General features: G+C 46.7%; 1 protein-coding gene across 10 annotated transcripts in view; it reads right to left on the reverse strand.

The window, feature by feature from the left end:
- SMARCA2 (SWI/SNF related BAF chromatin remodeling complex subunit ATPase 2) overlaps positions 1-14931 on the reverse strand; it is a 179139-nt gene that overhangs the window by 126164 nt on the left and 38044 nt on the right. For all 10 annotated transcript variants that reach the window (XM_082694437.1, XM_082694426.1, XM_082694436.1 and 7 more), the window contains exons 6-9: positions 14077-14203; positions 11667-11840; positions 10384-10557; positions 7857-8027 (exon numbers count right to left, since the gene is read on the reverse strand). In XM_082694437.1, coding sequence (XP_082550563.1) covers positions 7857-8027; positions 10384-10557; positions 11667-11840; positions 14077-14203 — 646 coding nt within the window. The remainder of the gene's footprint in view (positions 1-7856; positions 8028-10383; positions 10558-11666; positions 11841-14076; positions 14204-14931) is intronic.

Here is a 14931-nt window from a genome sequence, read left to right on the forward strand (position 1 = left end):
TCCATGGTTGGCAATATGAGGAAGTTGGATGCAGATACTGTGATCTCACAAAAAATTCTGTCATCGACCATTTCTTAAATATTTCAGTATCTTAGTCCATTAACCTCTATGTGCCTCAAAGACAGCCTAAATGAAAAGCTAAGATTATGTCACGTTCTGTACATACCTGAGAGGGTCTCATCTGCAATAAACACGAAAAAGTCTGAAATTTCTTACATTATAACAACCTTTCTGACAAGTGAAATCTTTACCATCACCTTTACAGAATCCTTATTTTTATTGCTGGAAAGCTACACTACTTCTGCGTGAAGAAAAAAAAAAAAACAAACACAACTTTAGTCATTTCCTTTATCAAGACATTTAAGAAAATGAGCTTTCTTCCCCTGGGCTCTTTAGTTAATTAAAAATATATATAATGATACAGAATCAATATTAACTCTACTTTGTTTACTTAAGGCATTGATTATAGAATACATTTTTGCTTTCCATGAAAAATAACTCCATTGTCTCTTGACAAAAACAGCTTTTATAGAAAATGTTCCAAATCCAACCTTTTGTCTACACTGAAGAAAAGCAGTTCCCATAGATGTTTGAAATTTTTGAAGTTTTTTCAAAATTTTCTTACAAGAAATACATGTAAGTATGTAAGCCAAAGCACAAGGCAAGAAAAAGTGCAGCATTTCTACCACAGAGTTGGAAATAAAACGCTCCCTTTGGCTATGACTTCCCCAGAATTTAATTATCTATGTCACCCCAAAGTGAAACATTCCCAGGCTCGGAAGGAAGGGTCAGCTTTGAAAAGCGCCAGGCCCTGTGTCTTGGCTACGGACACAGACAACAATGGCAGAAAGGCTCAGAAAGGAAACCACCCTTCAACCAGCCCCTCACAGTTCCATTTTTTTGGAATTCTCAGGCACTATACTCAGGCGGCTGTTTTAATTAATGGGAAGAAGTCAATTAATCCCACCATTCTTTCCATACAAATCCGAAATAAGCTACAAATTTGGCCAACAAAGAAAATCAAATGAGACAATGGATAAGCCAATTTCCAGTATCTCGCTAGTGGAACTGCATCACCATCTCAATGAATAGTACATTAAAAAGCTTGGAGGACCATAAATAATAGATTCAGAACCATTCTCAAGGATGGTCTTCTATGAATATGCTACTGACTCGCTAGAGTGTTATCTAAAAACCACCCCACCACCAGGCCCTTCCTTTACTGAAAATCCTCTAAACTCATTTAAAAAATTCTATATGGTATCAAATTCAAGAGGCAACGTAATATGAGATTTAAGAAACCTGGTTCTGGGACTAGACCACTGGTGTTTGAATCCCAGCTCTGCCGCTCCATGGGACAGACGTGAGCTGTGTGATCTTGAGCAAATCTCTGAGTCTTGGTTCCCTCTTCCGTCAGAAAGGGACAGTACCAGTCCCTCCCTCGTCGGGTGGAGGCAGGACTAGGTCATAATTTTAGGATGCACGATCCAAGGCTCCATGAAATATATACAGCCAGCGTCCATCTCCACAATGTAAAAGATTTGATGCTAATCCAAGGACCGCTCCTTTAAGTTCGCGAGAACTGGCTATAGCACTGCCTGAAGTCAGGGATTTCTGTCTGTTTTTGTCATTCGTGTGGCTAGACACCTACAGAGTCCTAGCACATGAAAGGTACTAGGTAAATGCTTGGTGACTGAAGGAAGGGAAGCATCTGGAACAATGCTTTCCACTTAGCACACACTCAGTGGACTCAGTGGGTCACCATTACTGGAATTAAATGCTGGTCTATTTGCAAGCCATAAAACAGTTAAGAACGAACAGAACAGACACACACACACACACACACACACACACACAATGCTGGTCTATTTGCAAGCCATAAAACAGTTAAGAACGAATGAACACACACACACACACACACACTCCTCACCCAACACACACACACACACACACACACACACACACACACACACACACACTCCTCACCCAACTGTCCCTAGGTGAGAGGTCTGAACTTACACCCAGTCTAGCTGTTATTACAGGCGGTGGAAGCCAGGTGGCAGTCTTCTCTATGACAAGAGAGACCACGTTCTCCCATCATGCCTTGGATTCTTTCAGCTGGTGACAATCTCCGGTTCTCACATCACAGGGGTGCCTTTATCCTCGCTGCCCAATCCTCTCCCCACAAAACAAAACAAAACGAAACGAAACGAAACGAAACAAAACAAAACAAAATGCTTCCCTTTTCTTGGTTCAAGATTAACCCCAAACAAACTGCGACGGGGGCTACATGTCTCCCCCCACCTGGGGAATGTCACACAGTTATCTCCATCCTGCGATCAGACACGTCCTACACGACCAGCAGAAGCCTGAGCTGGGTTTTTTCCAAGGATCAAAAACAAAACAAAACAAAACAATCTGCAGCCCTTCACCCATGAATCAAGAAGTTGGGAACTAATTATGCGGCTGGAGGGAGGGGAAGGCCATTGTCGTGGTGATGGGAAGGGATGTGGGACACACCCGTCAAAACGGAAAACAAGGTGGCTCCCCAATTTCCGAGGTCAAAGCCAATTTAGAAATCCCACTTGGGTGGCCTCACCAAGCTGTATCTCACCAGCCTCACCGCTACCTGTCTTCCGGCAGAAGCTATAGAACATAATCAGCAACAGGGATGAGGAGGCAAAGGAATCCCGAGACGGGAAAATCCCAGGTAAGCCGAACCCAGGAAAATGAACCCCAGAGGGGCGCTTCACTCCCATGACCATAACACGGGCCACAGCCCCAATCTGTGTGGAAAACAGTTTTGTACCAATATTTTACAATTTTATAATTTATATTATAAAGTGAGTGCATCTGACCTGCCAGCAGGGCTCTTCGCCGCTAAAACAACATTCGAAAGTGCGGGCAACTTCAAGGCTCATTCTGGCTCAGGGGAAACCTAAGCATCCAGAAACCACCTGGGTTACTTACACTGTCATTTAAGTGGATCTCTGAGCATGAAGACAGGTGATCGGGCAATAAAAAAGATCCAAGAATATCACATTAACAGGCAACTGCACATTACTTTGGTTGCACCCTGCAACGAAAGCCAATTCCAACCTTTTCGACTCAAGTAACTGGTCAATCCAGTTAAGCAGGACTTTGATCCAAACTTCTGTTTTCACCCATTTTGATACTGGACTAATCAAATGACTGATCACGATGGCACCACAATCACCTGCCATTCCTGGTTGTCCCTACACTCAACATGCCCAGCATTACCTTAGAGCCTTTCAGGGGCGCCTGGGTGGTTCAGTCAGTTAAGCATCTGACTCTTGGTTTTGGCTCAGGTCATGATCTCAGGGTTGTGAGATCGAGCCCCACGCCAGGCTCTGCACTCAGAGCGGAGTTGGCTTGGAATTCTCTCCCGCACCCTCTCTCCCTCTCCTTGCTCGTGCTCTCTGTCTCTCTCTAAAAAGAGAAAAGAAAAAGAAACTTCTCCTTTCACCTGTGATATTCTCCTTGCAAGGGAAAATCTTCATCTTGGGGGCAAACGGGAGAGAGAAAAGAATTGAGAAGAACAGGAGGGTGACTTGAATTGACAAGGAATGTCTCAATGACGTCACTCCTGTGCCTCTCATGCTCTTGTCACCAAAAATTATGCCGAGAGGGTTTTCTGATTTGCTGCTCTCTAAAAAGGGTAAAAACATACTTCCCATTGCTCTACTGACCCGTGTAGAATTCTGTGCCAGAAAGAGCCCCCCTCCAAAATGTCACAGTCCTGAGATGTGCTTTATAACAGCATTTGCTGAGAAAGAGAATAAAAGAACTTTCAGACGGAAGAGCAAACACCACGATGAAAAAAATACTTGGCACAGTGGTCCCCACGGATTCTCTGCTGGTTCCTGTTAGTGTCCTGCATTTCCAAGAAATGTCACACATTCACAACAAGGGTGTAGCTCTGTTGGTATATGCTGCATTGGAAGATCTGGAAGAGGGAATTAAATATTTATTTCTGGCCTGAAGTCAACCGCTCAGGAGGCAGAACCCGTGAAGGGACTGGACTTCTCAGTAGGCTGGGCGTGGGAGGTGTTGTAGGGGGCGGTGAGCCTGGGCTCCTAACCAGAGCTTAAGGAAAAACACCCTCGAGTTGCACAGGGACCACCTGATTACCACCAGAAACCACTGCAAATGAGGGGCCCCACAATTAGAAAATTCTCTGTGTCAGAGCTAGCGAGGGAGGGGTAAGCAGAGTCCACCAAAAAGGGTAAATCTTCATTTCCAACTGCATGCCTCAATGGTCAAAGAATCTGTCAATGTCCAAAAAGACATCCTACCCTTCGCCTAACTGATCCTAAACTGGGGGGAGGGGGGGTGGTGGTAGCCAAACATTTATTCTCTTGACATCATTGCAAACATATAACATGGGAAAAGAGAAGATTTTATTAAAAAAAGAAAAAAAGCCCTTAAAACCATGTTTCAACAATTGCTAGCCTATGTTTATACCACAGAATTGTTTGGTACAATAATTACTATTTATTGAGCATTTACTATGTGCCCAGGTACCTTCTAAATGCTCTAGTTACATTTGGCCATGTAATCCTATCACCTCCTCACAGATCAGGAGACTGAAGCACCAGGCAACCAATCCTTTAAGGAAATATTCTATAAGGGAATAAAAGCAAATCAGTAGAGTATGTTTTCTGATGCAGTGAGGAACTTAGAAGTTTGCAGTCAGATATGCGTTCTTGGGCGGTGGCCCAATTTTCTACATCAGCACACTCAAGCCTATCTGTACACACTCTGGTGGCTTTATTAGCCCCATGCCCTTTTTCATCCTATAGTTCAGCCTGCAGATGTTACAGAACAATCAAGAGAAGAGGACAGAGACCTCAAGGTCATGCTGAGGGCACGTCAGAGTCCATTAATCCTGTTGCCCAGCAAAAGCTGGTTTCACATAATGGATATTTCACTACTTTGCAAATTACTCCTCCTCGAACACCTAGGTAGATACACATAGTTCGCTTCCTTTTCCTCCACTTCAAGGGCATTAATGGAAGACCGGGCTGAGAGCAGTAAGTTCCAGAATGACTTATAAACGTATACTTCGCAGCAGCGGCTCTCACGGCGAGAACAGAGGTGCAAACACACTCATGGAAGGTTCAAGGAAACCCATCTCCTCATCAGAAACAACAAGGAAACGCAATACACTTCCCCAGAAAGAGAGACACCTTCTTGGTTACACTGGGGCAATATTAAAAAAAAAAGATTAATCCTTTTCCAGTGAAGTCCCATGTTCAACCGATAACATGTTGGACAGAGGTACCTGCGGCCCAGCTGCCCCTACACCTGTTGCCGAAGCACAGCGCCGTCGGTCCAGTGGGTCACAAGAAAAAAAGGCTTACTGAGGCCTTACTTAATCGCAAAAAACACACTCTAGATAGGTACAGCATCATATTTGGTTCTGTGGGAAAAGCTGAAAGGGTCAGCGATGACTATTTAAGCTTCTGAACACGGCCGTCCTCCCCAGCAGAGAAGCTGGAATGAGCCACCCTCAATCATTCACTCTAACGGAGGGAAGAATGACGGAAAATCCAGACTGTCCAATAATCGGCTTTTGAAAGCAAAACCATTTTCTTTGCACTTGAATAAAGGTGGATCTGGAATTAGGTAACTCGCTTTGAACCAAATCTCAAAGCCCCAGGAAAGAGATGGTTCTCAGAAAGGACTGGAGGTGGTTGGGGGGCGGGAAGGGCCAGGTCTCTTCGGTTTCCTTCCTCGTCCCATCCGTCCCAGCAAGAAGGCTCTAGAAGGAAATCCTGCCTGTGCTCCTAGGTCCTGTTGAGGGCAGGGCGAGCACAAATGCCAGGGAAAAGCACACCAGGGAAGTCACGATTCTGCACATTCAGTCACGTGAGGTAACCAGTGGGAGCCCCCGGAGCCTCCTGTCCAGCAGAGGGGAGCGGGACTGGCTTTGGTATGGATCATTCATTTGCCAGGAAATCAGGCACCCTCCCCCCAAGTTTGGCTCCCAGTCTTCCTTCACAGCGTTCATCACGGTTTACGATCATCTCTTTGGGTGTGTGTTTGATCAGTGTCTGTCTGTCTCCCCCTCTCCGGTGGAACTGAGAGAGAGGACAAGTGTACTCTTCCTCCACATCTCTCTCCTCCTCCCCAGCGCTGAGCCCTCTGCCTGGCTCACGGTACGCGTCCAGGTAATATGCACCAGACAAACGGATAAAGAGAAAGAGTATCTACCATCGGCAAACCCAAAGGCAGGGGTTGGCAAGTAGAGTCTAGAGATCACGTGGGGTTGGCAGCACCAGGAAAAATGTTATGACAGGTTCCTGCCTTGTACAGATTAACTGAAAATACAGGTACAATCACTATCACTCAGTGATATATCCTTCTTTGCCGACAATGATATAACCATATAATATCATGACAGGAATCTAGTAATTATAAGCCAGAAGCACACATCTGGGCCATTAGCTTTTAATCACACACAAAAAGTGGAATCTGAACTTCAGTACCGAAAACACCAACGGTGACCTTTTGTGGTAACCTGTGCAAAAGACATCTCCGCATTAGGAAAAACGAAAACCGTCACTTCACGGGGTCCCCTCGTGGGATGTCACAGAATCCCATCTGTTGGACCATGTGCTCTCTCCTGACTCTGAACACGTCCTTTTAAGTCAGAAATTGGGAGCTGGAATCCTGCAAAGTCTGTAATGCTACCTTGACAAGAAAATGAGGTATTTCTCACCGACAAAATTGTCTAAATCCGAGCCCTGAGTCATCCCTTGTTCATCTGCACAATGCAGGCAGCGATCTTATACCGAAGGAGTCAGGGGCAAGGAGGCGCCTTCTCCATCATTCATTCCCCCCTTAATTACGAAGCAGGTATGAGAATTCAGGAGCCATGAAATTAATTATTTTTTTTTTGAAAAACGTTTTGTTCAGTGATTCAGTGCAGAGAATACATGACGAACGCCGCCCAGCCGGGCTCCTCACGACCCGATGAAGCCTTCCTGGTTCTTGTGGACATTGAGCATCCAGGCCACTCAGGATCCCCCATGAAAACCAAATACGAACCAAGAACCAAACCACCAGACCACTCAAGCTTCCAAGAGGACCTACATTCACAGGTCGACCCGGGCCATTTACACCTGCATCGAGATCACAACAGCTGCAGCGCTCAGAGTCTAAATCTCATCCTTCCCTTTCCATGCTGATTAGGTTCTATTTTATACAAAACCATTTACTGTCCTCTGTCAGGACCAAAAACCCTGGTCTGCCCACTCACCTTAGCGCCACAACAGGGCAGCTGAACTGAATACACCATTTGGGCATTGCCGTCCGTCCGAACAAACAGGCTCAAACAGGCTCTGACAGTACCCCGGAGCCAGCCCTCACCCCTTCCTCGGGCTCTTTCCAACAGCACTTTGCCTTTTCCGCTCTAGTCCCATGGCCCTGCCACACCGGTGTTAACCTCAAGCAAACACACGTGTGCCCATGTTTTTCCTTTTTCAATTGACCATGTACGCTTCATTTTGAAACATGCTATGGAACAAGGAAACACGGACTACAGTGTTTCAGTTCACTTCCCACCCCTTACACTCTTATATGACTTCAACATCCTCTCTGGGGTGCCTGGTTCCCTCCCTCACACCGCTGTGCCTGATTCCCTCCCTCACACCATTGTGCCTGGCTCCCTCCCTCACACCGTGCCGCCCACTTGCGTAAGCATCTTCTGCAACTCCGTCACCTGAATCTTCCACCAGGTCAGGAAGGAGCGCGGATGAAAGAGTCTTCGAGTGGCCCCTGACCATACGCACACCCCCCACCACCTCGGCCGCCGCCATCAGGGCTCTCACCTTCTTCCTCCTCCTCCTCTTCTTCTTCTCTTTCGCTGCTTGGGCTTGCTTGTGCTCCCAGACCAGGTTGGTCAGGTTGGCCACATACTCATCGGTCTGCTGCAGAAGGTAAGCTAAACGCCGGTCTTTCTTTTGATCGATCAGTTTTCTGTAGCCCTCTTCATCTTCAGCCTATTAAGGAAAGAAGGACATGATGAGAGCACAGCAAAGACGTACACAGTTCCACTCTCCACTCAGCGCTCCCCATCACGGTCCGAACTGACGGCTGGTAGGCGCTGCGCACTGAATGACCCAGGCTGCGGGAGTGACTGTGCGCAGTCCAGGATGGTCAGGGTTGGGGGGGGGACATGCCTGGGAGTGCATTGCCCACCCGAGTCCCAGGACATGGGCTCTGCAGCAAAGTCAGGACCCAAAACAACACTATTTACCAGTGCGGGCAAGGACTTTGACTCAACTCTGTGTTTTTCTAGGTTTCTTTGTTCAAAACAAAAAGAGAGAGAAAGATGCTAAAATTTGTTAATTCATCATCCAAAGTGTATCCTTCACTTGGAAGCATGGAAATTCTCAAGAATAACCCAAAGTGGAGAGAGGAGTGTAGTCTGTCAGGTAACCAACACCAAGCAACCCAAATGAACTCGTGATGACTCCCGTCTCACCGCTACCCTTCCTGCAACTCCTCTCCCTGGTCCCAAACGGGGCTATCCTGCAGCCAAGTCCAGACATATCATTGTTTCATTTGGAAACATTTCAGTAGGAAACATTTCATCAAGCACTTCTAAGGGCAAAGACCCAAATGGACTTTGACAAGTGTAACTTCTTGTATGTAAAAGCATGACAAACTGGGTGGTTGACAGGAAATGTCAGATCTGGGGGGATTTTTGTCACAGGCTGGCAGGGCAGGCCTAAGTGACCACAGGCAAGGCGTTTAGCACCCAGAGTCTGATACTGCTGAGCGATAAAACAGATTCAGTCATTTCTACCTCTACCTCCCATTAAGCAACATCATGAGGTTAAATGCCATAAAAACTGATGTCCTTGGAGCCATTGCAGGAGAAATCTTTTTAATACGTCCCAATAGAAGGACATCCCAAAATATTTTCCTCGTGTGACTCAGGATAAAAGGAACATGTCACAAAATCCTCCAGAGGCCAGGGCACCGCAGCGCAGCCGAGGATCTTCTGTCCAGGGGCGTCACTTCAGTGTCTCCCCGAGTGACAGGCGTTTTATCACTCGGTCTAGCTGCTGTTTGCCCCGTGGATGAGCAGGAACCCCAAATGCTATTATAACTCTAATTGCTTTTGGTTATGGTTGATCTCACTTGAAGAAAGAGTGATAAAAAACTTCAGTTTCTCTGTTATCTCTATATTCCATCATTTAATTACAAAAATTAATGATTTGCAAATGCCTAATCATTAGTGTCAAGCCAGTCTGTTACTGAGGTTCTAATATAGTTTCACTCCAGCTGAATCAGACAAATCTGCTTCGTACTCAGATCCCACAACTAGAAAAGGGCCTCCCTGGCTGGGTAGAAATCTCGTGGACAGCCTTCTCCTTCCCAGGGGGAAAAAAAAGGGGAGGGGGAAGGGAGGCAGGAGAAGATGACAAGATTCAGTGCACCTGCATGCAGAGCCTTTAGAAATGTGCTTACTCTCGGAATCCAAAAAAAGATAATGAAAACAAAATGCAAACCACCGGACCACCAAAGAAGACAGTGTCACTTGGAATTTTCCAGGGACGTAATTATGGGTCAAGGCTAACGATTTCATCTCCATCCCACAGTCTGGCATTATGTCCCAGATAGACAGGTCTCCTATCATTATAGATCACACAGACTTTTCTGAAATCCACAGTGTGCTCTGAGGTCCAATTCCAAAAATGAATGGTCAATAAAACCAGACACCCGGGCCAGCAATGTGAACCGTCCCTTCTGGATTTATCTCCCGGTTAAAAAAACAACAGCACAATGGTACGCTCCATGAAGAGCATCTGACAATAACAGCCATAACCAAAAAAGTGACATTTCAAAATTAACTTAAAAATCACTTTTTACACTAGAAGAGAGAAATTTCTACCATTAAAAAAAAGGGGTGGTTAAGCACTAGGGGCTTCAAGAAACGGGCCTTCTTCGAGTCCAGACACAAGTTAATGACACATTTGCTCAAAACAACTTGTGTCCTTAGTCTCAAAGAGGCACTATTTTAATAAGAACAATCATAACAGTCCTTCCAGGTCTAGTTGTTAAATGCCCTGCAAACGGCCTGCCTTCATGGGAGATGCTATATTCTGCACAGCAAGGCCACCCCAGGACACGGAAATATTACATAGTCGTCAGCTGTGGCCCTAGGTTTGCGGCAGGCATTGTCCAGGAAGGAAATGTTTTTACTCTGTCCGTAGGAAGTTCAAAGGGACGTGTTCATATATTTGACAAGCTGCTTTTACCCACTCTTGAGATGGTGTGTTTAACATTCTCAATACAGGTGCACACGGGAACCCCACCGCCCGTGGTCCCCACAGGTGAGCCCCTTACCATCAGTCTCCGCATTCTCTCCTTTTCAATACGTTCCGTCTCTTTCTTCTGCTCTCTTTCCGTGTTGGCGTGCCAAGTTGCCACTGCTTTGGACAGCTTCTGGATCTTCCCGGCCACAGACCGATGGTACTCCTTAAAATCTTTTGCATGCTGCAGAATGCTGTTGAGGTATTCCTATAGGACCCGAACGGAGGAGGGAAAACGATCCTTAAAGCCTACTTCCCAATGTCATCGGAGGTTTCCGTGGAGCCCAAGAAAACACTCAGGGTGTCTTTCACAGCAGCAGAAGACTAGAATCTTCCATAGGGCAGGTGCCCTGGGATGTCTCTTGATAGCTGAGCTGCACAATTTGGGGCTAGTGGGAAAAGCAGCCTCTGGGAGGAGGCGCCAGCTCGTAAGGGAAGCCTCTAGGACCTCGAGGATAGGGCCTCGTGAAAACTGCAGATCAGGGACTGACAGAAGCCGCAAAATGGGTGAGGGTAAGACTGAAAGCAAACCGCCCTCCCATCAACCTGAGGGAGGCAGCCATTTCCAGGGAGAGCAGGTCATAAAAGTGATGCCTCCTTCTGCTCTAACTCAGATGTCTTAGGACCACGACTTGAAATACCACGGAGGGGCAGCTGAACTCGCCGCAGAGGGTTTAGAGCAGTCTTTTAAAGACAGGAGAGGAAACGTGTACCCATAAACATCTAACATTTTTCAAAATGAAACGAAGCCGGGCACTAAATGAAGCCCAGGAAAACAAGCACCATGTATGGGATTGCATCGCAAAATCAGATCCGCCATCAAATGACTTCCAAACGCCTAGAAAAGGGATGTTTTTTAAAAGATCTGCCCCTAGGAGACCTCCAGCTGGGCCCTGCAAAAGCCCAGGAGACGGTATTCATATTTGCTATAAAAATAACCAATTGCTCTCTTCTTTCCTCTTCCAAGTTCCCACTCCGGGGGCCTCTGCCCTCCGGCCACCCGCCCGTGCCCTTCCAACAGGCAGCTGCAGGCGGGACGGTGAGGAGCACGCCTGCCTGGTATCCAGAAGGCAGGGCCCTCCACCTCACCCCAGCCACAGGAGGCCGTGGACAGGCCACCCACGTCCCCAGCGTGGCCTGGTCTCCCCTCCTGTTCCTTGGGGCGGTCGGCCTACTGCAGCTCCAGGGAACCCTTCTGCTCTGCCATGTTCCCACCGCCCAGCCCCGTGGTCTGTTCTGCAGTCCTCCTGCCTCCGCCGGAGGGCTTGGTCGGGGCGTCTCTGCCACTGTGGGGGCGCAGGGTCCAGCCCCCAGTACCTGGTGCTTCTGCCGGCGCTTCCGCTCCTGCTCGATCTTCTGTTGCTTCTCCAGTTTCTCGGTCATGCGGGCCTCCCGAAGGGTCTGGCGCTTGCTCCGCTTGTAGGCTTTGGAGTTGAGGGCTGTCTCCAGGGTCGTATCCCGTCGCATGCAGGCCACCACCTCCTGTCTCAGCTGTCAAGGGGCAGGGGGGGAAGAGTGGTTGGAGAGCCTGTCCCCAGAGGCAAGGCCCAGCTCCCGGGCCCTGCCCTGCTCCAGCTCCTGGTTAGTGGAGGCACACGGCAGACTCTAGAAGGTTCGGCATCACAGGTGGCCTTTTTTGTAAGTGAAGGGACTACACCATGCAAAATCTATGGTGTATTTTCAAAGATGACATAAGTTTTCTTTCCAAGACATTCAGATCAGGGGAAACACACACACACACACACACACTCTCATAGCACTGTTATCACTAAAAAAAAACAGACGCTGACTTGGGTTTTAAATAAATTCATTCATTCTGCTTAATTATTCTAATGGTATTAATTAGCTAATGATCTTCTGAAATATTTGACTTCATTTTAAGTGCCACAGTAACATTCTCTTTGTGTCTAAAGATTAGCTTGAATGCTGCTCTGTTAAAAAAAAAGAGTGGAGAAATGACTTCCTGTTCGCATACAGGAGCTGCAGGCACTCACATTGAACATTAGTTCAACGTTCATGCTCACACAGACGACGGGAAGCACTGGCGCTGGCTTCCCCCACTCCCAATAATGATATTCTTGGAGATATTTACATTTCACACTATATCATGGAGTTCCTTTAGATTATCATTAATATGATGTCTTTTTTTTTAAGATTTTATTTATTTACTTGACGGAGAGAGACACAGCAAGAGAGGGAACACAAGCAGGGGGAGTGGGAGAGGGAGAAACAGGGAGCCCGATGCAAGGCTCGATCCCAGGGCCCTGGGATCATGACATGAGCCGAAGCCAGACAGATGCTTAATGACTGAGCCACCCAGGCGCCCCAGATGATCATCAATATGATGTCCTATCCACGTTGTATGTTATGTGGTGGCAGCCAGGGATGGGGTTAGGAATATACATTAAAATAATAATTCAATTGAAACTCAACTCAGGGGGCGCCTGGGTGGCTCAGTGGATTAAGCCACTGCCTTCGGCTCAGGTCATGATCTCAGTGTCCTGGGATCGAGCCCCGCGTCGGGCTCTTTGCTCAGCGGGAGCCTGTTTCTCTCTCTCTCTCTCTCTGCCTGACTCTCCGCCTACTTGTGATCTCTCTCTCTGTCAAATAAATAAATAAAATCTTAGAAAAAAAAAAAAGAAACTCAACTCAGCATCAATTACAGTTAGTTCACTGGGAAGCTTCATAAATCGTGGATTTTTCTATAATATCAAGCAAAAAATCAGAGACCAGTAAGAGTCTGGCATAGTGAAGCGAATCTGACTATAATCTCACTTGTGAAAATATGCTTGGTTATTAATCATTTAACAGTACTGGATCAAGCCTTTTATTTTCTTTCTTTTCGACTTCCAGCTGAAATCTGCTCCCATGGAACTATGGCCAACTAGCACCCCACCACCACGGACATTATAACCAAGAGGGCAAATGCACTCCCAGGTTCATGGGACAGTGGCAAGTGGGGTAGCTTTGCGATTTCAGTCACTTCCTGCAACAGACCGAGTCATGCAATTCAATACTTCCAAACTACTTTCATCCATTAATAATTCATTTTGCACACCCCGAGACTTTCACCAAGTCAACCCACCCTCCTGAGAAGCACACGTAACTCATCGACGTAACAATTCGTTCTCCTTCATTTCTCTAGTATCTGAGATGATAAAACAGCTCATGGCACTAGCTCTGATTCACCAGGGGGCCACTAAGAACCACAGGAAGAAAAGAGATGATCATTCACAATTAGTCACCACGTGGGGGCCTGATGGGGTCAAACGGTTTGACATGTTTCTGTAAATGATGAGTTATTCATTTCACAGAGCTGCTATCATATTTGTTAAAATTATTTTCGTCATCACGGCTCAGGTTTTACATTCGTGTTTACAAAAGAGGCTCTGGTCTCTCTCTCTCTCTAGATATATCTATATATATAGAGAGAGAGACATATATCTCTCTCTATATATCCCATTCATTCTCGAGGTTTCATCCACGGTAACAAAATGCCATTACTCTGACTTTGGAAACCATAATATGGGGCGGAGGGTTGTCTCTGATATACAGAAGCAAAAAAAAAAAAAAAATGAACAATAAACAATTCAGTCTTCATTATTTTGAGCTCTATGCAGGCAGTCTAAAAGATATACTGTTTTACTCAGTTTCTATCTTTATAACAGCATTGAACAGACGTACATCTATGTCCTATATCTCAGATTCGCTGGGGAAAAGGCATTACCTGACGCTGAAAATTGAGTAACCGAAGTGCTTTCAGTTCCACCGTTGCTTTGGTTCGTAAATCTGGTGGCAAAGAGCCAGGCAGATTTTCCAGTTCTTGTATCCTATGTGCTATGCGAGCCTGGAGCCTAGAGGAAACAATGACATGAGGGAAGGGGAGGTGGAAATACACATTATGATTTAGCCTTAATGATAAATGAGAATCCTTAGTGGGTCTAAGTTCCCGGCCAGACACAATTCCAGACGTTGCCGGCCAGCTGACTTCTGACACCCAACTAGAGCTTCTGATGTCCAACAGAGAAAAGCTACCTTCGCGTGAATGCAGACAGGTGCTACGTGTTACGGGACACTCTGACCTTCTTCCCTGACCTCTCTCTAACACCCACAAGAAGGGCTGGTGATACACCGAGGAGGGAAGTCAAGTGTCACAGCTCGCCTTGAACAGACAGAAAATGAGAAACAGGACGGCGGGGTTGGCTCCCAAATGCCCCGCTGGTCAGAGTGCAGAACTTGACATCTCTTCCTAATTTCTAGGCCTGCCCCAGGCAACCGGGCCATTTGCTCTCCTTGCCAAGACGCTGATGACAACAGCCCTTAAAGCTGAGTGAACAAGGGCCCTTTTAGGTGCTGCTGAGGCCACAGAAATCAGCCAACCCAAAAACGGTCAGAGAGAGCCCTGCCAACCACAACCACTTCCTCTGTGAGCCGGGCTTGTCTGAAAAAGAAGAGGCAAATTAGGCATTTTTAAAAATCAGGGTTGGGGCAGCACAGGATGGTAAAGTAACAGTGTTTAAAAACTGCGAGTTTCTGGGGCACCTGGGTGGCTCAGTCGGTTAAGCATCTGCATTGGGCTCAC

Source organism: Mustela nivalis (assembly GCF_964662115.1).
Source record: "Mustela nivalis genome assembly, chromosome: 13".
NCBI lineage: Eukaryota > Metazoa > Chordata > Mammalia > Carnivora > Mustelidae > Mustela > Mustela nivalis.